Below are 23,161 nucleotides of genomic sequence, written 5' to 3'. Positions count from 1 at the left end.
TTTCTACTTATACCGCCTAGGATTCCAGCAGGGATGGTGCCGCCCACAGTACATGAGTGTTCTGGTTCCTCACTGTGTGCCTAGAGCCCCATATCTCCAGCAATTACAGATTCTGTGATGTTCATTAGTAACATTTTCATAAGGAATTAGCATGGCAGGGAGCTATTGGAATTTACCATTCAATTCAAGATTTTCATTCAAACTGCCTTAAAGATTCCCTACTCCCCTCAGCTCTCTTGACTGAGCCCAGTGTTCCAGAACTCAAGGTTCTCTAAGATTTCCAAGTGCAAGACTCTTGGGCTCTATTGGGTAGGTGACTTATAAGCTGCTGAAATCTCAGCTTGTGGGTTGTGACCCCATTGGGGGTTCGATCAACCCTTTCACAAGGATGTGACACATCAGATATCCTGCATATCAGATGTTTACATTATGATTCATAACAGTGGTAAAATTACAGTTATGAAGTACTGAAAATAATTTTATGGTTGGAGTCACCACAGCATGTATTAAAGGAACTGTAGGTAGGAAAGTTGAGAACCATGAACCTAGAGAAAGAAGTCTGGGAGTCCGGTAACTCCTTGCAGGGGTTTTCCAACCTCCCTCTAGGCTCCATCCTCCGTCTTCCAACCTTCAGAGGTAGGTGGTACCATCTGTGACTCTGCCTTGTTTTGTGTTGATGGTGCTAGTCACATTTTAATTTATTCAAGATAAAGAGTGTAACCTGGAATCAGGTCTTTCCTGGTTGAGTTCAAGTCAACCAAGGTTGAGCCTGTCGTCATTTTACAGCATTCTATAGGTAGCTATTTATTCTGGGTTTTTGAGGCATGGCCTTGGGTCTGATAGATAGTTTGGGATGGCCTTGGGTTCGATAGATAGCTGAGGATGACTTTGAACTCCTGATCTTCCTGCTTCTCACAAATACAGGCAGGCTCCACCATACCTGGCTTCTATGACTCAAGAGTCAAGACACAGAACTACTCAGTCAACACGGTGAGTGAGGCCTTGAAGCCATTCCTACCTTTCTCCCACACATGGTGCCTGTGAAGGCAAACGACAGGTACAGTCCAGCAGATTCCTGGGTTTGTACAGCTTAGGAGCTAAGAATGTTCCCCCCCACCCCCACAGTTTTAAATGATTAAAGAAAAAAAAGAATAATATTTTATGAAGACTGCATGACATTCAAAATTGCAACTGAGGGGATTTTAGCCTTGGACCAAGTTAAATGTTCCAGGGTGTGTAGAGTTGGAGGAAGGGAGACGTCTGAGGCACTGTGCTTCAAGATTAAATGTGCTCATTTAGTGCTAAGGAAGTAGACAGGTCAGTGGTGGCTTATCCCTATACCCGGGGGATCCTTTGCATAACAGATACTAGATTTTTGTTTGTTCGTTTTTGCTTCGTTTTGTTTTTTGAGGCAGGGGCTCATATAGCCCAGGTTAGCCTAAATAACCGAGGATGACCTTGAATTCCTGACCCTTCTGTCTCCACCTTCAGGATTTTGGGATTCCAAGGTATGTGCTAGCATTCCTGGCTAGGAGATAATTTATTATTGAATAGATATACAATTTGAATTTGTTTTGAGATTTTTTTTATGCTCAGTTACAACTTTCATTAAGTTTCCTGAGTGGTGATCTTCCACAGACCTTTTGGGAACAAAGTATAAATAAATAAGACTTAAATATACATATTTTAACGTCTAAGAAAAACCCCAGGAAACCAAACAAAATCTTAGAATAAATGCTATTGGATAAAGAGTAGGGTATGTCCTCAAAATATCAGATCTCAAAGTGTATTTTAAGTTTCAAAAGTCACAAGGTCTAGGCATTGTGACATTAAAAGCAAATCAGAAAATGCTTAGGAAATGGGAAAATGGCTCAGGGGATTAAGAAAGTGCTTACCATAGAGTCCTGACAGACTGAATTCCAATTGCTGGAACTCATATAAAAAGCAAGACGCAGTGGTGCACATCTATGCTGCTAGCGCCCTTGGGGAGAAAGCAAGATGGTGGGCTAAGATGGGCCAAGTACAGGCCAGCCTGGAGCATCCAAGTGTGGTAGCAGAAACAAGAGAGGCTCTGCCTAGAGATAGCATTCCATGACCTCTCAACAACACAGCTGCCTGCACAAGACAGTGTCAATCAATACGCCAATGTGGATGGGGGAAAGGGTCACAAATCCCCGCTCCCAGACGAAATAGCTACAATCAGACAATGGCTACTGAGGGAAAGTTAGGTTTTCTATAGGGATGAGCCCCCTGGTAGGTTACCTAAGCCTATGTGGTCAGCCCTAACTTAGGAGCGACACAAAATGGAATCATTATGTTGTGTGAGTATGTATGTATATAAATGTAAACATATGTATACAAATATACATAAACAAAAATATATGGAGCAAGTATGTACGTGTGTATGTATGTATGTATGTATGTATGTATGTATGTATGTACGTACGTACGTATGTATTTACGTTTTCCACAACTCTCTTTGGATCCACATGATAATTATAGAAGACATGAATTCAAGAGGGGACGAGGAGGGAGAATACTAAAGATGGAAGAATAGAGGGAGGAGTAGAAATGATGCAAATACAGGCTACGCTCATGTATGAAACTCACAAAAAGTTTCATGAATAAACTTTTTTGAGAGACCCTGCCTCAAACAAGGTAGAAGGAAAGAGCCAATTACTGAAGTTGGCCTCTGACTTCCACACGCATGCACTGTAGCCTATGCAAACACATACACACAAGCAGATAAAAAAAATTAAACTAAATTACATTTTAATGTTAGAGGTGTGGGGTAAATATAGTCTAGGAGTACAGATCCTCAGCAATGTCTAAGGCTCTGAGTTTGATCTTCAGAAACACACACACACACACACACACACACACACACACACACACACACACACTCCATTATAAGAAATATTTTTCCATACATTACCATGGAAAGGATCCTCAATCTTTATCCTTGCTTTTGCAAATCCATCATCTTCCCCATGACCTCTTCTTGACTCTCCCACCCCCAGATAGAATGAGTCGCCCAAACCCTCAAAGTGCTGAAGTTCTTGTCATTGGTGTTAATGTGAAATGTCCCCAGTAGGCTCGTCAGCTTACACACTTGGTCCCAGCTGGTTGTACTGCTGGGGTGGGGGTTGGTGTCCCAAGAGGGAGCCTTGCTGGCATAAATGGGTAACCTTGACTATTCCAGCCTGATTCTTGACAACTCATCGTTTCAGGATCCATCCAGATACGAGGAGTCCTCGCCACATGCTTCTGTATCTGTGAACTCTTGAGGACCTCTTTCACTTTATGGACTATGGTGGTTTGAATAAGAATGACCCCATAGGTTCATATATTTAAATGCTTGGGGATTGGCACTATTTGAAAGGATTAGAAGGTATGGCCTTATTGGAAGAAGATTGTCACTGTTGGGTGGGCTTTGAGATTTCAAATGCTCAAGCCAGGCCCAGTGTCTCTCTCTCTTCCTGCTGCCTGAGGATTGGGATGTAGAACTCTCAACTCCTCCAATATCAGTCTGCCTGCATGCTGCCATGCTTCCTGCCACAATGATAATGGGCTAAACTCTGAACCTATAGGCCAACCCCAATTAAATGCTTTCTTTTATAAGAGTTGCTGTGGTCATGGTGTCTTTTCACAGCAATAGAATAGTGGCTCAGACATGGACTCTCTCAAACTGTGAGCCAACTGGAGCCCTCCCATGGTTAAGTCGCTTGCACCAAGTAATTGAGAAGAGTAACTAATACTGTCCTCAAAAATCTGAGGTTCTTTTTCATGCTGGAGCCCTAGAAGGCAGCTCACTTGTCTCACGCTCCTGTTCTTTTCATGGAGTCAGTGTTACAGCAAGTAGGCCGCCCTGGATGCCTTCATCGTACCACACTAGGCTCTGCCCACTCACACCTGGGCCTCAGCCATCTCAAAATGCCCTGGAGCTGTAGAAATTTCCCACTGAAGCTAGGAACTGCAAACAAAGCCTGCCCAATGCCACTGGCAGAGAAACGCCTCCAATGGCATCAGAATCAATAGAAAACACATCATATGCTTCAGGTTGTGGAGGGAACGGTGTCAGAATGAAGCCACCGCTCCCTTGTGTGCCACAAAAGCAGAAAAGATTGCAGGTGAAGAAGGAATTTCTTCTTTGAAATATGGCTCCAGAGGGAGCTTCTAAACCTCTGAAGATGTGGTAACAGAAATTACCCCTCACTGGAGGTAGGTGAGAAAGATGTGGTAAGTGCTTCATAGACATCTCAAAGCCCTTTATCAATGGCTGTTTATGAAGTGCTTTCTCTGGCCACAAAAGGCCCCTGGAACATGTTGCTTGAGTAAGCTCAATTTAAAACCCAGTCATCCTCTTGGATTGGAGCTATAAAAATAACATTACTTGTGCATATCTGGACAACGTTAACTTTCTGTTTACATTCATTTGACCGTTTGGTCTTTGTTCCAGGTGCCCAATGTCACTTGTCAGTTTGACATAGTATTGGAGAAGAGGGTCTTCAAGGGTTTCCCATAGCTTTCAAGTGTTTGATTGCAGTAGTACAAAGCAGAATAAGACATCAGGTGCATAGTGTGGTGGTTAGAATATCTATGGCCCCCGTAGACTCCTGCGTTTGCGTGCTTTGCCCATGAGAAGTGGCGCTATTAGGAGCTGTGGCTTTGTGGGAGAAAGTGTGTCACTGTGGAGGCGGGCTTTGAGGTCTCCTATTCTCAAGCTCTGCCCAGTGTGGAGCACAGTCCCCTTCTGCTGAGTCAGATGACTTTAAACTTTTGTTCCTTCTGCCCCCACCTCCTGAGAGCCAGGACTATAGGCATGCTCCACCCTTAATGGTTTCTGTGGGGCTGGGTTCGGAATCTAGAGCTTTGTGCATGCCAGGAAAATACTCTACCAATGGAGCTCCATCCAAAGCCCCAGGTGATGGTCTTCATGGGATACCTGCTAATTTCTCCATCTCTTCTAACATCAGCTATTATTAACCAGGCAGGGATTTTAGAAGGAGGACAATTAGGTTAAGCCCTCTACCAACTGCGCGCCAACTCTGACTGCAAAGTGTCTTATCTAACTGATACTAAGGTGGTTAAGCGCTTAACTACCCCCAGGTACCTATAGGAAGATGATAAATGCAAGGTCATTCTTAGCTAAAAGGCAAGGTCAAGAGCAGCCCGAGAAACAGGAGACTGTCTCAAAAAATGAAATGGAGGTTGGGGGGACGCCTGGATTGGTAAAGTGCTCCCCGTGAAAGCACTGGTATGCCGGATAGTCTTAAGTCAACTTGACCCAACACGTTCCAGGACAGCCAGGACTACACCAATAAACCCATTTTGAAAAACAAAACAAAAATCCTACCCCTACCCCTACCCAAAAGAGGATTGGGATGTATGGAAGCCTGTAAGGCATTTTGTTAATTAGTGATTGGTGGAGGAGGTCCCAGCCCATTGTGGGTGGGGCCATCCCTGGGCTGATGGCCTTGGATGCTATTAAGAGCAGACTGAGCAAGGCATGGAGAGCAAGGCAGTAAGCAGCACTTCTCTGTGGCCTCTGCATCAGCTCCTGCCTCCAGGTTCCTGCCCTGCTTGAATTCCTGTCCTTCCTAATTTCTTGCCCTGCTTATTTCCTGCCCTGACTTCTTCAGTGGTGAACAGTGATGTAAAAGTAATAAATCCTTCCCTCCCCAAGTTGCTTTTAGTCATGGTGTTTGATCACAGCAGTAATAACTTTAAGACAGCTCATCAATTTTTTTCTTTAAAAATATAGAATATCCTATTTACTTTAAAGATTAAGTTATAATAACAACATTTGCCCCTTCCCTTTCTTCCTCCTAAATTCTCCCAGATACTCCTCTTTATTTTCTTTCAAAATTCCCCCTTGTAAAGAGCAAAGCTGCTCCCCTTCAGAAGCCTGAGAGCTGCACCCTGCAGTGAGGCAGTAATAGTAGCTAGCAACAATTCCACAGACTCCGACTGCAAGCAAAGGAAGACGAATGGCTCGGGCTGCACTCGACCTCCAAAAATCACTCCGGGAAAACAAATGCACAAGTCAAACGATACATGGACACATTTTCCCAAGGCAAATGTCCTGTGTCTGTCACAGTGCCCTGGGGTCATTTCAGTCGTTCTCTTTGGTTTGCTTTGCTGCTTAAACTTTCCGTGTGATTGACCAGGAGGTGGAACCTTCACAACTGGAGAGACCTCCGTAAACTGCACTAGTGAATGTAGCACATGACGTTTGCATGACAGTAAGATTCCTTACAAAACCTTCATTTGCCCTCTGTAGGACCATGTGGCACTTATAGCTATGCTCAGAATATCTGACAGACTACTGGCATGGCTTGATTAAGTCTTCAGGAGACCCTAAGAAGTTAAGAGTTAAGTTTACCCTCTTCCATAGGCACTGAAAATAACATTTCCCACATGTCAAGTCTCGAGTTATTTATGTCTAACATTTTTTTTAAGATCAAGACTTTGGTATGAATTCACAAGAGAGTATTTGCCTTGATTTGCAAACTCTGCCAAGCCTGCGCGTCAGTGGCCGGCCGGGTAATCCAGCAGGTGACGGATAATCAGCCTCTTCACCGAATGTGGAATTACGATTTAGGCCTTTGTGAAATCAAGAACTCACAATCCTGGGCTTTTGAAAAACTTCTTCAAAGGACGAATTCGTGGGTCTATAATAACCGAAAGGCTCTGCTTTGGCAACATAATGGATCTCAAAGCTTTGGGGCAATGGCTCCTCAGGTGGCCCGTGTGGAGCACCTGGGAAGGATCATGCTGTCCTATGTGAAATACTTTCCCACTCTTGCTGCTTTGTAGCATGATGTCTGCGTGTGTAGTATGTACGCATGTACAGGTGTATGCAGGGGATATGCACGTGTCTATGGCACGCACATGGAAGCCCGGGGACCATCTCTGCTGTCCTTCCACAGGTGCTGTCTGCCATCATTTCTGAGTCGAGGTCTCTCACTTGGTTGCCCTGCCACTGAGCTCCTGTGGGCCACTTGGCTTCGTCTCCTCAGGGATGGGATTCCAAGGACACAGCGCCATGCCCGGCCTTTCTGTATGTTCTAGGTGCTGAGACTCAAGTCCTCGCCCTTGAAAGCCTGTCTCTCCAGCCCTGCCATGGCACTGAGCACATCCCAGGCTCTCTCCAGACTTTACACTTCAGAACTTGAAGCCTGATAACAGAGGAACACGCTCTGGGACTGGATGGAGTTACTCACAAGCAGCTATCGTGAGGAAGGCAGAGAAGCAGTCATCCAGCCCTGGAGGCGTCTGGGAAGGTCGTTGCTTTTAGTGCCAGTCTTCTGTTCAGTGAGTAAACAGCCAACACCCGGCTTGCTTATGACCGTGAGTAGGACTGCCGATTGTCGGTGTGGGCCAACTAGAGAGCAGGAAGCCTTCTCATTTCACGTGGGTCCTGGCTTATAATGGGTTCCATTACTATGGGATAGCTTTAGAAAAACTCCACCCTATAGCCAAGATATCTGTTACACCCACTGGGCAAGTACATATTTTATGCCCTGGGATGGCCCCAGGCTGGGTCAGGCACCGAGGAGAGAGCAGTGAGCAGAGAAGCCCCAATTCAGTATTTCGTGAAAAGGCTCTCGTGGGGGGAGAAGATGCTGTGCTTCTGCTGCATAGCTCATCTCCAGCCTCCTAAAACAGGGCGATGCCATCTTCCAAATAGACTTGCCTTGCCATTGCAAATACACCCGTTTCTGAGTGTAAAGTGAGGTGGCACTGGCTCTTGTCCATACGGGATTCCAAGTGCCCAGCAGACTCGTGCCACTTCGAGGGTGGCATACCAATTCTGCACTGATTAAAAAGAATGCATTGATGTGACCTAAAAAACCGAGATTACCCAGTATTAAAACTAACATTATTGGGGCTAGAGAGATGGCTCCACGGTTAAGAGCAACCACTTGGTGGCTCACGACCATCTGTAATGGGATTCAGTGCCCTCTTCTGGTGTGTCTAAAGACAACTACAGTTCACATACATACGTAAAATAATAAATAAATAGAAGTAGAGCCCTGTGTCTTCTGCTTTTTTTTTTTTTTGGAAGATATATTTATTATATATAAGTACACTGTAGCTATCTTCAGACACACCAGAAGAGGGCATCAGATCCCATTACAGATGGTTGTGAGCCACCATGTGGTTGCTGAGATTTGAACTCAGGACCTCCGGAAGAGCAGTCAGTGCTCTTAACCTCTGAGCCATCTCTCCAGTCCTCCTCAGCTTCCTATACGGCAGGTTACACGGTCTCTAAGTGTCCAGCTGTGCTGAACAACAGATGCCCTGCTCGGTGACGACACCACCATAAGCCACAGAATTGCTCAGTTAGTGTCTAAAGTCGCTTTGAAGTTGGTATTTTTTTAAAGGTTTATTTATTTTTATTTATGAGTGCATTGTGTCTGTCCTCAGACACACCAGAGGAGAGCATCCAACCCCATTACAGATGGTTGTGAGCCACCATGTGGTTGTTAGGATTTGAACCCAGGACCTCTGGAAGAGCAGTCAGTGCTCCTAACCTCTGAGCCCTCTCTCCAGCCCTGAAGTTGGTATTTTTGCTTTTGCTCTGAGCACATGAGTAATTCTAAGTCCTTTAGGAACCTGAAGAATGATCTAGTCTCCCTAAATTCAGAAGATTCTTAAACCTTAGCCATCTTCAACCCTATACTGTAATCATATACGTATTTTTATTTTCCAGTGTTAAGAATCAAACTTGCAGCCTTACCCATGCTAGGTAAGCATTCTATCACTGGGCTATAACCCCTGCCCTCCATTTCCTGTATTTTTGTTTACCACGGTAGAAAATATCAGCAGTGGTCTCCACCACTAATACCTTTCAGTTGTAACTCGATTCTAGTCAAAGTAAACAAAGAAAATAAAACAAACACAGAGAAGTTATTTAAAATATTTATTTTCTCAACAATGTTTTCTTGTCTTCCTTCAGTATGGCTTGGAGGAAGACGGTTATTTAAAAACCAGAGTTTCATGCTCCGGAATACCGTATTTCCCTTTATGTTCATTGAAGAGTTTCCTTAGCTCCTCCATGTACGTCTGATGCAGCTCATCAATCTGCTCTGGGGTCGGGTGCAGAGTCTTCTGAACAGGGATGGGGCGGCCAACTGTGGAAAACAGAGCTCGAGTCATCCCTGAGGAACAGCCACCACTCCACCGCAAGCCCGGGTCTCCCGTGGGCAGCTGAGCGCTGGGCTGCCAATCGGCTTCCCTCCAGCCCACTGGCTCCAGTCCTCTCCTCAGCTCACTGGCTGCCTATCTCGGTCACACCATCCCACTTGACAACAAATAAAAGAGTTTCCCTTCTCAGCAGACACTGAGCTGTCGTTCTGATGGTTTGACTTCTGAGTCAAACGAGCTGCTGTGCCAACCGCAGCTGTGCGCAGAGTAGGCGTCGCTGCGAGCCTCGTCACCCTCATTCTCCTCTGGGCACAGCTGACAGCAAGCCCACAGGGTTCTTATTGTGACCGACTGTGAAATGCCCAGGTCACGTGACATCCCTCTATTATGACTTTTTTTTATATCTTTTGAAACAATTGAAAATGTCGCTTATCTTTACAGCGAAGCCGTTGTGCGAGAAAGTCATATAATCGCAAAACTGAAAGCAACCGCAGCTCATTAGGAAAACGGTTACATAAGCTGAGCGACATTTCAGTTATTCACTGGAATCTTAGACAGCTATCTTTTAAAAAGAAATAACAAATAAAGTGGCACACACGATGTCTAAAATGTCCAAGAAAAGTTGCAAAATGAGGCGGGATCCTATCTACGAAAAAATATATATTTCTAGGAGCACCAGTATTTTCAGTGTACAGGAAAAATCTGGAAAGATCAACATTTTCCTCTGGGGGCAGGGTCAGGGATGGGGAAACGGCCACATTCATTTTATCTATACCACCTGAATATTTCACAAAGGAAACAAAGCATCTGTTTTATCTGTATAATTAAAAAAATTCTGATTGGTTGTAAATAAGTCTGGAGGCTTCTGTTCGTGTTTTAAAAGACGTTTATGTAATAATCTTGGAATTTTGGAGTTTGGAAGAACAAGTCTTGGCGGCCTGTCTCCACTGCACCCCCTGCTGGCCTGATGCTGCTACTGCTCCGAAGGCCAGGCTGAGCCGAGTGTTAACTTCAAACCATAAAGCAAACTATTCTTTCTGAAATCATTAAGCTTAGGCTTGAGGCCTGTGAGTGCTGCTGTAAGGAGAAAATGGAGTACGCGAAGGGGAGTGGGAAGGGGGTGGGCTCCTTTGTCTCTCTCCAAGCTCCATATAGGGCGAGCCCGTGCCAGTGACGGAAGGTGGCTATTTAAGAAAAAGTAAGCAACAACGTGAAGGGATAGAGAGGCAGCAAATATGGGAGTTGAGGGGCACAGAGAAAGGACTGACACTCCCTAATTGCTGAGTGTTCCACAAGATGGAGTCTACGAACCCTCATGGATATTTCCTTTGACCTTTTGGAAGTCAGATTTATGCACGGTAGACACCAGATCGGGGAAGGAGCCAAGAGAAATCCTTGCAGACTGTGTTACAATAACCCTTTCCCGTCTTTAGTCTCTACAAACGTTTTAGCTACTTTCCCACAACTGCCTGTCTTTGGTGAGCCCAGCATCCCACTTCTGTGAGATCTTGTGACATTATTCTTTCCTTTAACATCTCCTGTTTTATAAATAAACTTAAATTGCACTCCCTTCTTTCCCTCTATTTCAGAATCCCTTAGGTCATGCTTCCTCCCCTAGTATATAGTGATTTAAGACACAATGGACTCTTTGGCCCTTATGTGGGTTGGAATCAGTTTCATTAAAATAAAACACATCTCCTTATCCTCTTAAGAAAGATGCCAAAAGTACTCACATCCCTCACCTACCTGCGACCATTCCTGTGTGCTCTGTACGTGTAAACATGTACGTGTGCATTAGCGTACATAGGAATTAGTAATTTTTTTTTTTGAGACAAGGTCTCCTATAGCCTGGGCAGGCCTTGAACTCATGGTGTAGCAAAGAATGGCCGTGAACTTTGGATTCTCTCACTCCTAACTTCCAAGTACTGGGATTAAAGGTATTCCTCTACCCTATCGGTTTCATTCCGGGGACCAAATCTAGGCCGGCCTTGTACTTGATAGACAAGCATTCCACCAACCAAATTACCTACCTAGTTCCTTATGAGGGCTTCTGTTTGCTTGTTCATTGATCTGTTCCGTTTTGAGACAGGATCTAGTATGTAGCCCTGGCTAGCCTTAAACATGAAACAGTCTTGCTGCCTGTGCCTCCTAAATACTGGGACTGAGGACATGTACCTCAGGCTATTTATCTCAAAAAACATCTGAAATGAGGTCGGGGTGGCTCTAACTCAGTCGTGTGAATCACCCCATTTTATTTTATTTTTTTCTAAGAATGGGAAAAGCGTCCTACGGGTCACCACGATCACACCCACAGAGTCCTGTGCATCGTGCATCACCACGGTCACACCCACAGAGTCACGCCATCACGCGGCATTCCGCACATAATCCACATTCGAACTCTGTGGAGGGCTTTGCTGTTTGCATCTGCCTCCCCAGCCCTCGACAGCTGCGTGTCTCTGAGTGTCTCCTCCTCTTTGTCCTTCCACAAACTGACTTTTCTCTCTCTTTTTCTTTTCTTTTTTTTTTTTTTTAAATGAGCCATTTGGTCTATTCCCTCACAGTTTGATCCGGGTTAACACGTTGGCAGGAATCCCTGTTTGAGGAAAGCTCATACACTCGGAACTAGCAGCAAGCTGGTCAGGAAGGCTTCTGCCCTGTGCATCTGCTGCACCTCCCCAGCACCAGAGTGGCACGGCTTTGCACGCATCGTGACTCGTGATCCCTGGAGAGGCCCAAGAGAAGACGGGCCACTTACACTTACCTCCTCTCTCAGAATTGGAAAATCTAAGGCTGAGAGAAAAGGAAACACTTCTAGTCACTCCGAGTCAGACCTTCCGCCTCAAGCACTCCCTCCATCCATCTACCTTGCATGATGAGGATTCCTAGTGTCAGTATCAACCTGTGTACAGCTCGGGACATGTTAGCCACAGCCATTAAGACATACCTCCCAAGGACCAATCTCTCTCTCCCTCCTTTTCTTATTTCCTTCTTCCTCTGTTCCCTCCCTCTTTCCTGGCCTTCCTTTTTGCAGTGTTGGGAACTGAATATGCCTTTCAGCTAAATAGAGTCTAACTATGTAGCTTATGTCCAGGCTGGCCTTGAACTCACGCTGCAGCCCAGGTCAGCTTTGAACTTCTGATCTTCCTGCCTCAGCTGCCTAGTCATTGGGACCCCAGGCCTATGCTTTGTCTGGTCCCCACAGGTCGGGCTCTTTGGAATCCCCGACTCGCCTTCTGCTGTCCTAAGTTTATGACAGTTGGGTCTTTATGAAATGTTCATATCTTTAGCTACATTTAAAAATTTCAAATAATAACAGGTCACCGAGGATGCTACATGGACTAAAAACCACTGGGAGGAAGCAGAGGGGTGAGCTGATGGAGTGTCCACTTCTTCTGGGTTCTCAGAAGAAAACAGTATGAATAATGGTATCTTGACAGCTAGCTCACACTGAGCGACTCCATTTGACTCTGGCTCTGTCAGGAAAGGCACAAGTTAACTCTGTCAGATGCCAAGTGACTCTACTTTAAAAAAAAAAAGATTAACACAATGGGTAATAACTATAACCCTTTAACTCCACAGAATGCCCCTTATTTTCAGGGTGTGAGCATACGCACTGCATCAATTAAGCTTACTCCCCAAGTCATATCTCATCATTTCCATTCTACTCCTCCCCCCAAATCAACAGCATTACACCAGGGAGCAAAAATGACGAACTGATACGATGCCCAGGAAATGAGCCAGCCGGCTGATCACGAAATTACAGTTGTACTCTGGAATGTACCTGTGTTCCCCATCGTAACTAACCAACAGGCTGCTAAATCCCATCTGAGTTAAATATGGCAGCTAAAAATAGCATCGTGTGACTACCTCGGAACCGCAAACCGACGGCAGAAACTGCTGTGTGTGTGCGTGCGCACTGTGGAATGCCAGCAGGATCAGTTCCCGTGGCAACGGAAACATTAGAAGTTCAAGAGCACCTGGCTACATAGTTGAGTTCCAGGCTAGCCTGGGCTACGTGAGACTCTGTTGTGAAAGAGAAACTGAAGGAAGGGAGGAAGAGGAGAAGGGATGAAGGAAGTCCTAGTGAAACAGATCTACAAACAAACAAACAAACAAACAAACAAACAAGTTGGTCTGGAGAGATGGCTTAGCAGTTAAGAGACTGCTATTCCAGAGATCCTGAGTTCAACTCCCAGCAAACACTTGCTGGCTCGCAACCATCTGTAATGGGATCCTGCCCTCTTCTGGGGTGTCTGACAGCTACAGTGACACTCATGTAAATAAAATAGATAAATCTTTTTAAAAAATGAGATGTTTTAGCTATTAGGTTATTGTGGTAAAAATATGATTTCCATCTCATATAAAGCACAATGCTATTAATTCCGCATGTTTCGGCACTTTCTCATTTTCAACGTCCCAGTCTCTTCCAAGCCTCAGAAGGAAGTAATTCCACTCCTGCCATGTAGTTTTTGTTATCTTTTTTGAGACAGAGCCTTGCGTGTTGCTCAGGCTAGCCTTGACCCTGGGCTCCTCCTGTCTCCTATCCTGCACAGGTGAGGTTACAGACCCATCCAGGTTGGGTGCTCCCCTTCCCTTTTTCACTCCTCCCCAACTCTAGTCACTCAGACACGCACCTTTTATACATAACATCCTTGTGTACCGGAATATATAAAAGCATAGTTAGCGACACAAAGCGTGCTTTTAGCAGCGAACTGACTCCAGGCTGTGTGTGGCTGTGAAGACATCAGGAGCCGTCTAGGAAAGGCTAAATAAAGGTAGCCAAGTTAAGTTTTCTGGGGATGGCCACCGAGAAGTCCTTAAGCAACAGAGAAAAGAAAACCAGCATTAATTAGCACAAAATAGGAAGAGAGAGTTACAGAGAAAGAAAACCAGCGCTTATTAGCAGAGAACAGTAAGAGTTAGGTTTCCAGAGGCCATCAGCTTCTGGCCCCCCAGAACAGTAACAGTGAGTCACAAGGCCATATATCCTCAGTCTTTTGCCTTCATCCAACTCTGGGTCCTACCTCAGCACTCGTGATGCTGGGACCATCCGCAGCAAAGACATATATAGAAACGTTCAAGTATTCAGCCCCTCACTCCTGACATCGTCTGTCAACCACTGTGCTACAGGCAAGTGCAGAGAAACAGGTCCACTAAGGAGCCCTGGAAACTCACGTCTAAACCTGGATTCTAGTCCAACAGTGGAATTTTGCAAAGTAATCAATTGCTACTCCAAATGGAGATAGTTCATTAGAAGTGAATGTTATGGTTAAAGTTCAGTGAAGGTCTGAGACAGCGGTTCTCAACCTATGTGTCTTGATCCCTTTGGGGACTGAATGACTGTTTCTTCATGGGGGTTGCCTAAGACCGTCAGACAACAGAGATATTTACATCGCAATGCATAATGATAACAAAGTTATAGTTACGAAGTAGCCACAAGGGGGGGTCACCTGAACACGAGGAACTATATTAAAGGACTACAGCATTAAGAAGGTTGAGAACCACTGGTCTAGGACATTAGGAAGTCCAAACTCAGGACAACTTCTTTTGAATTATTAGCACCTAGCCAATAACAGCAAACACAGGATGGAGTAAGATCTTTTGTGTACTTGGTGTACATACCAACAGTGTAGATCAATTTCCGATAGGGCATTAGGCCAAAGCTGTTCTGGAAAATTCCTCTGGCATAGAATAGTGGCAAGGCCAACCCCGTTAGGTTATACACTTTGTCTTGGGCAGTCCGAAGCCATGAGCCTTTAGGGTTTTCGACTTGGCTATATAGTTCATTTTCACCAAAAGAAAACACTGGAACCAAATGGGCACTGCAAAGAAGAGAGGGGGAAGGTCATGGGTCTACAAAGAAATGCAAAATGTTTGTTTGGCTGTGCAGAGAAAAATCTATGCACACATGTGTCTGCAGGTGCACACACTGTGCAGCCATGGAGGTTAAAGGAAGGTGTCCCTCCCTCAGAGCTGGGGCTATGCTTGTTTGCAGGACGCCTGACTTGCTATGTGGGTGCTGAGAGCTAAACTCCAGTCTTCATAATTGCACAGTTAAATGGTTGAGTCCTGAATCCACCCCCACCCCCCACCCCCCCGGCTTCAAGGATGTGAATTTAAATCATTTACTTTTACCCAAATTTTTCAAGAAAACCTCCCAAACTCTAAACATGCCAGTGACACTGAATCTTCACTGTCAACTTGAGTAGATTTGGAATCTCCTAGGAGACACACCTCTGGGTGTGTCCTTGAAGGTGTTATTTATAGGGGTTTTGAATGCAGAGAGAAAGATAATCCCTGAGCATAAGTTGTAAACATCTCATGGGCTGGGGTCCTGGGCTCAATAAAGAGGAGGGAAGGAGAAAGTGAGCCCATCATTCATGTCTCTGCCTGTAGACTGTGGGAGCAACATGATTTTTGACTTCCTGCTCAAATGCCTTCCCCATGAAGATGGACTGTACCCCCTGAAACAGGAAGCCCAAATAAACCTTTCCTTCCTCAAACTGCTTTAATTGGGCCTTTTTCCAGAAGGGGAGAAGTAGCTGATCCCGCACCCAACCCTTCCCATGCTGTATCCCTGTTCCACTTTGAAACACTGAAATGCATGGACTTCAGATCGCTTTAAGTCGTTCTTGAAATCCTTAGGAAGTACTTCAGCAAGCTAGCCATGGCCAGAACTTTATTCTATAGAAAGGCAAGTTTGGGGTTAAGCTAATATTCCCATGCTGGCTTCCATCCATTTTGTTGAGTATGTAAATTGTTGTGTCCAGTGCCGTTTCTTTACGTTGCTGTGTGCTGTGACGTCAGACTGCCATGGCAGAAAGCCCATACTCCATTCCCGCAGACATGGAGAATGTTCTTTAACCACTAGAAAAAGTTATTATCATCCTTTGTGCTCATGAAATGTCTTATCCTTTTAAAACACACCCATCCTAAACAAATAGCCACTTAACTGGGCCAGGCAGGGTGGTTCACACTTATAATCCTAGGACTTGGCAGGCTTCGCAGGAGAATCACAAGTTCGAGGCCAGCCTAGGCTACCTAGTGAGTTCCAGGCTAGCCTGGACTATATATCAAGGCCCCGTCTCCAACAAAACAGAAAAAAAGCCACTTACCCATGGGTCAAGGCGATCTTAACAAATCCTTTGCGCTGAAGAAGGCACAGAGAATATCTTCCAGGGAAGGACTCCAGTAGCTCTTTCGCACCCCCGATGACAATGACTGAGATGTTCCCACCTCCTTCCTTGCTCATCACATGAGACAAACTCCTCTTAGAAACTGAAACTGGCCCTTAGTGAGTCAAACAGAAAGTATAGACAGCCATTTCTTTTGAAGAATATATTTTTTTTAAAAATACTTATTTACTTAATGGATATGACTACACCATAGCTGCCTGCAGACACACCGGAAGAGGTCATTGGATCCCATTACAGATGGCTGTGAGCCACCATGTGGTTGCTGGGAATGGATCTCAGGACCTTTGGAACAGTCAGTGCTCCTAACCCCTAAGCCATCTTTCCAGCCCTGAAGAATTAATTTTTAAAAATAATGTTTTATGGGGCTGGGGATTTAGCTCAGTGGTAGAGCGCTTACCTAGGAAGCGCAAGGCCCTGGGTTCGGTCCCCAGCTCCGAAAAAAAGAACCAAAAAAAAAAAAAATAATGTTTTATAGCAACAGTGATGGTTTTATTATGACTTCTACTATTAGAGAAATATAAGATTTTTGAATGATAATCTGTCTCAGTCTCTCCCCTTCCCCCCCTTTCCTCCCCTCCCCCCTCTACATGGTCATACTATGCAGACTTACTAGCCTAAGTTTGCACCGAACTCATGGCAACTGTCCTAGCTAAGCCTCCAATATGCTGGAGTCACAGGTCACAGCTGGTTTTGAATGGTCGACTCCCTTGAAAGAAAAGACAGGTGCTGACAGATGAGAGAATCGGACCTTATGGGATGGCTTTGAACTTTCCTGAGTTCAAGACAGGTAGGTCATTTAGTTCTGAGTAACCTGAGAGAGAGAGAGAGAGAGAGAGAGAGAGAGAGAGAGAGAGAGAGAGAGAGAGAATGAATGTGTGTGTGTGTGTGTGAGAGAGAGAGAGAGAGAGAGAGAGAGAGAGAGAGGGAGAATGTGTGTGTGTTGTGTGTGTGTATGTGAGAGAGAGAGAGAGAGAGAGGGAGAGTGTGTGTGAGAGTGTGTGTGTGTGTGTGTGTGTGTGTGTGTGAGAGAGAGAGAGAGAGAGAGAGAGAGAGAGAGAGAGAGAGAAGGTACCACTTCTCTTGTAAAGACAGCCCCTGGATCTTGACACATAGCCCTCTGGCTCTCTCCGGGCCACCTCTCGTGTCCTGGCAGGTTTTATCGCCAGCCTTCCTGCGCGCTGCTATTTCTGAGAGTCCCTTCATTATTTCTGTCGTCTTCTAAACTCATCTCAATCCACGGACTCAACTACCACTACTGTGTGTTGTATCTAACCCATCTCCTGGAATATGTTGGATTCCCAAGGCAAATCCCCAACAGCCAAGTGGAAATCTCTTTGACAGCCAAAGACACTTCTGCTCATCATCTCCAAATCCGGTGAGTCAAATTAGTCCTCAAAGCAGGCCCCACTCCAACATTAACAATCAAGGCCAAGAATGCCCTCACCCACCCGGCCACATCAGTCTGCTGTGTAAATTCCCTTCAGCTGGTTATCAGCTGACTCATTCCATTCCAGAGCATTTACAGGGACACCTGCCCATAATGTCAGACACTGACCGTAAGGATAATACGCAGGTGCTGCCCAGCTGAAGGTGAGTCAATCCGGAAGTCTTGTTAACGTATCAGGCATTGTTCTCTTCTGGATTTCTATCATCGGAGTACTGGGCCAGTGCAGTGCACATCAGGCCTCCCTGCTCACTGCCAGAGGCCAGTCCCAGCGGTCTAGCATTCAGACTCCACGCATCTAAACCATCTCTGTGATGCTATAAGAATGATCTTTCTATCACTAAGCAAGTGAGCAAGCAGATAGCACTTCTGTTCAAAGCCTCTCCCAAGTTCCCCGTGGCTTTACCCACAGAGGAAAAGCAAAGGTCCTCTGTGTGAGGCAAGAGGCTGCTGCAGCTAGACCCTGGCACCTACGCCAGTGTAATAAGTGGACAGGTAGAGCACCCACTCTTCCGGCTGACATCTGGTGGTTCCAGACCTTTCAAAGTGGGCCAAGAGGAATGGGCTGTGGTTAAACTTCCTGCGTGGGAGGAAGTTCACAGGAAAAACCTTGCCCCACAGACTGTCCTCAGAAGCCAGTGCTGGGAAATGCTGCTGAAAACTTAAAGTCAGCAACAGCGTAAATCGTCACTGGCTACAAATTTGGACATTCTTACTTAGCAGTTAAGACATGAAGGCTACAGCAATATTATATTATAAATCAATAATGGCCAATGTGGTGGTGCACACCTAAGCAGGTGGATCACTGTGAGTTCAAGTGCCAGGGCGACGGAGAAACCCAATCTCAAAAGAGCCAAGAAATAAACAAGCCAACGACGATACATGGCATCTCTGTATCAACTCTAGCAAACAGGAACGGCTGTGATCTAGAGATTTATATTATGAAAGACTCTGAGACCTACTGTGACTGATGTGGCCTTGGAGAAGGAAGTATCTTGCTGTCTTTGCTGCACCCCTTCTCAACTACTCAAATTTACTAGCGATCATATTTTGATTCAGTAAAAAGTATATTTAAAAATCTATTTCTGTGACTTTTTGGAAATTAAATTATTTTATTTTATCTTGTCTTATTTTATCTTATCTTATTTTTTCCTTCTAAAAAACTCTAACCCAATGCCTACAGGATGAGGAGAAAGGGGATTGTTTTCTTCCGTTGTTGGTGCGCCCTCTTGAGGCCAGATGGTAGATCACTCGGTAGTTCGAGGGGTTAGCGCGCCCTCTAGTGTGCTCTGCAGAGTTCGGCGTTGCCATTTTTGGATTATAATGATTTCCAAATCATTAAAACAACAGAAGTGAAGTGAAGAATATAGGAAGTCATGACAATCTGGAAGGTAATAGGAAAATCTGTCCCTAACTCTGTCCGTAGTCGATACTGAAATTATAATTTTTTTAAAAGGCTACTCACTTTTCTTTATACTCAGGAGCTGCGAAGGTCATTATAACCACCTACATAACTTTGACAAGTACAAAACCCTTTGTAAACTTTATAAGCTACCAAGGTGTATGGTCAAAAAGTCCATCAAGTTGCAAAACCAAATAAAGTCTCTTGAGCTGAAATGAAGGCTACCGGTGAGAGGGTAGCCATGCATATACAGGCATCTCTAAAGCACTTCGGGATGATTTTGTTCTCAGAATTAGTAATTCAAGGACTTTGCTGCTTCACAGGCACAGTGGCATGCACCTACAATTTCAAATTTTGAGAGGTGGAAGCAGTACCATCAGGGATTCAGGGCCAGAAGGCCAGTCTGGGTTAATAGAGTGAAGTTCTGTGTAGCCCTGGCTGTCTTGGAACGTGTTTTGTAGACCAGGCTGATGAGGGGTTACTTTTATTTCTCCCTTCCATTCCCTGCCCTCCCCTTTCTTCTCTTTCCTTGTAGATCTGGGGTCCGCCTTGCTCATGCTAGACAAACACTGGGCAAGTGACAACATCCACAACCCCAGGAGTTACACACAACCCAGGATGACAAAGCCAGCAAGCACACTGAGTAGTTTATGTCGCCATTGCTACTGTGAGACATGATGGAGGACATTTTCCAGCTCCAGCATTCAGAAAAGCAGACAAAGTGTCTGTACGGAGTGCTGTTTGTCATTCATTTGATCCATGACTGTTTTCCACGTTTGAATATACTAAATGCATTCATCAATTCCTCTTTTCCAATGGATTGGTGTTTATTGAAAAAAATCCCTATGTTGCTATCACAATATTAAATACTGGCGATAAGAGCAGAGGAACAGAAGGCAAGGTCCCGAGGTCTATGGACTATGAATCCATATGAGGAGATTCCACAGAGAAGAGAAAGTTTAAAGTCAAGTAGCCGCTGGAGGTGCTGCTGCCTGCCATCCCAGAGCACTGTAGGGACAGTGGCTGTCTCACTGAACCCTGGAGGGACAGTGTGGCTGCATCACCAAGTCCTGGAGAGACAATGGCTGCATCACCAAGCTCTGGAGGGACAGTGTGGCTGCATCACCAAGCCCTGGAGAGACAGTGGCTGCATCACCAAGTCCTGGAGGGACAGTGTGGCTGCATCACCAAGCCCTGGAGGGACAGTGGCTGCATCACCTAAGCTCTGGAGGGACAATGGCTGCATCACCAAGCCCTGGAGGGACAGTGGCTGCATCACCTAAGCTCTGGAGGGACAGTGGCTGCATCACCTAAGCTCTGGAGGGACAGTGTGGCTACATCACCAAGTCCTGGAGGGACAGTGGATGCATCACCAAGCTTTGGAGGGACAGTGGCTGCATCACCAAGTCCTGGAGGTACAGTGTGGCTGCATCACCAAGCCCTGGAGGGACAGTGGCTGCATCACCTAAGCTTTGGAGGGACAGTGGCTGCATCACCAAGTCCAGTTAGCATAGTGGCTGCATCACTTACCATTACTCAACGCATATTCTCTGAACAACGGGAGCCAGAACCAGGACACGGCCACGTGGAGATACGACGTAAAGCCAGGAAAGAGCTTCTTGAAGTCAGAGTAATTTGTACAAAAGTTTCCAAAGGCTCCAAACACGAATATTCCGTGAGGGTGAAACCCAAATATATAATTGTGAGCTGGATCCAAATCCTGGGTTTTGACAAGCTACAGCATGTTCACATGGAGAGAAGGAAACGACATGACCCGGATCAGTGAGAAGTGGAAGTGTTTCCTTTTCTGAACTTCAGTGGGAAACGAGGAAGATGACTCATCTTACTTCCCTGTGTTAGAGATGTTTTGACATTGCTAAACAGTCCACTGAGCTCAGGTCCCTCCATACACAGTCTTTCAGACTTCATCAACTTGGCTTAAGATTCATTTATTAACTTGGACCAAACTGCAAGTTTTCTCTGTAATGATTTGAATGTGTCCATCAGTCACCCACAGAACCACTCCCAAGCAACAGTGTAGCCATGTGGGACCTCATGAGTATGTGGAGAGTGGGGGGCAGATCATAATGGTGTGGTGAGGAGAACCCTTACTGCTGCTGTGGGCGGTCTTTCTAAAAGGACAAGTTGGTCTTCCTCTTCCTCTCTTATGCCTTCTGTATCTGCCAGGAGGTCCTGGGACGGGATGATACTGGCTGACTATTAGAACTTTGTTTTACTGGATGCCCACCCCCCCACCCCCACCCAAGATTTTAGAACTGTGAGAAATAAATTTCCTCTCTGTAGCTCTGAAGCTCTGGTGTCACTATAAGAGGAATAAATGGACTAAGGCATGTTTCATCTGGAAAGGAAGAAGGTGGAGACACACGGATGGGAACGCACTCCCGCTGTCCTCTCGACCCAATCCTTTAAAGACAGTTCTACTTACATGTATTGGGAAATAGTCCATGAAATACTTCCACACAGTCCAGTTCTGAACCCAGCTCCATCTCCTGCCTCCTTGCTCTGGGGTTCGCCGGTCATAGTAACACCAGACCAGATACGGGATGTAAAGGAACCAATAGTTGTACAGGATCAACATCACCATGATCCCAATGCTCCCCGGTACTGTAAGAAAGGGAAAAGCCAGGTGGGATCGGCCCATCAGTCTCTGCTCCCTGTACTTTGCAACCACTGGCTATGGAAAGTGGACGATTCACTACTGTAGGGAAATGCTTTGTACAGCCATTATTCACATAACCACAAAGAGGTTGTGTGCTAGGCATAGTCTCCATCGTCAAGGACTCTAATGTTAGAAGCAGAAATAGCATTGTATGAGTTACTTTTCGTCACCACGACAAAGCAGCATGACCAAGACAACTTACAAAAAGAAAGTGTTTAATTTGGAGCTTATCACTTCAGAGAGCTTAGCGGTCATGACTTGGGAGCAAAGATGTGAAGGCAGGGACAGCTGAGAGCTCACACATACAAGCAGGAGACAGAGAAGTCATACTGGGAATAGCACTTGACTTTTAGAGCCTCAGAACACGCTAGCAGTGATGTACCTCCTCAAGTCCTTCCCAAACAGTTCCACCAACCAAGGACCAAGCATTTAAACAAATGAGTCTCTAGGAGCCATTCTCATTCAAACCACCATATTTAAAAAATGTATTCTTTGGGTCAATTATGGTGGTACACACCTTTAATTCTAACACTCAGGAAGCAGAGGCAGAGGCAGAGGCAGAGGCAGAGGCAGAGGCAGAGGCAGAGGCAGAGGCAGAGGCAGAGGCAGAGGCAGAGGCAGAGGCAGAGGCAGAGGCAGAGGCAGAGGCAGAGGCAGAGGCAGAGGCAGAGGCAGAGGCAGAGGCAGAGGCAGAGGCGGGCAGAACTCTGTGAGTTTGAGGTCAGCAAAGTCTACATATCAAGTTTCATGCCAGCCAGAGATACATAGTTAAGACCCTATCTCAAAAAACAAAAGTACACCTTAAACATAATGGGTTCTTGTAAAGTCATCTTTTTCATTGTTGTTGTCAGTATTCAGTTCAAGTTTTCTCTTTTTATCTTCCCCCACCTGTATTTTGAAGCAATATTGTTGAGTACATAAAAAAATTAGAATGATTCTCATAAGCCTAACAAGAAGTCATAGACACTAGAACCTGCACTAAATATTGTGCATTGTTACAGCTACACGCCTATGCGGGGCACAGAGTACAGTGTGGTGATTTGAATAGGCTTGACCCAGACAGACTCATATGTTTGAATGCTTAGACATGGTGAGTGGTACTATTAGGAGGTGTGGTCTTGTTAGAGGGATTGTGTCACTGTGAAGGCAGGCTTTGAGGTCCCCTAGTGCTCAAGCCCTGCCCAAGATATAGAACTCTCAGCTCCTTCTCCAGCACTCTGTCTACCTGTGTGCTGCCATGCTTCCTGCTATGATGGACTAAAATTCTGAAATCCTAAATGTTAAAT

General features: G+C 45.4%; 1 protein-coding gene and 1 long non-coding RNA gene across 5 annotated transcripts in view; one reads left to right on the top strand and one right to left on the bottom strand.

The window, feature by feature from the left end:
- Positions 1-487: 487 nt before the first annotated feature.
- On the top strand, positions 488-9,623 carry LOC134480390 (uncharacterized). Of its 2 annotated transcripts, none has more exons than XR_015629665.1 (5): positions 488-636; positions 925-990; positions 7,075-7,317; positions 8,720-8,755; positions 8,966-9,623. It is a non-coding gene; the product is annotated as an uncharacterized LOC134480390 (long non-coding RNA). The 2 variants fall into 2 exon arrangements; XR_015629666.1 differs by having other exon boundaries at positions 7,075-7,353.
- Mogat1 (monoacylglycerol O-acyltransferase 1) overlaps positions 8,908-23,161 on the bottom strand; it is a 42,471-nt gene continuing 28,217 nt past the window's right edge. The window contains exons 2-6 of one of the 3 annotated variants that reach the window (XM_087566765.1): positions 21,642-21,820; positions 20,726-20,930; positions 16,269-16,443; positions 14,776-14,975; positions 8,916-9,140 (exon numbers count right to left, since the gene is read on the bottom strand). In XM_087566765.1, coding sequence (XP_087422891.1) covers positions 8,986-9,140; positions 14,776-14,975; positions 16,269-16,443; positions 20,726-20,930; positions 21,642-21,820 — 914 coding nt within the window. In that variant the 3' untranslated portion in view covers positions 8,916-8,985. 3 annotated transcript variants of the gene reach the window in all.

This window comes from Rattus norvegicus, chromosome 9 (genome assembly GCF_021556685.1).
Source record: "Rattus norvegicus strain SHRSP/BbbUtx chromosome 9, alternate assembly SHRSP_T2T, whole genome shotgun sequence".
Lineage (NCBI taxonomy): Eukaryota > Metazoa > Chordata > Mammalia > Rodentia > Muridae > Rattus > Rattus norvegicus.
This window is presented reverse-complemented; position numbering and strand designations above follow the sequence as displayed.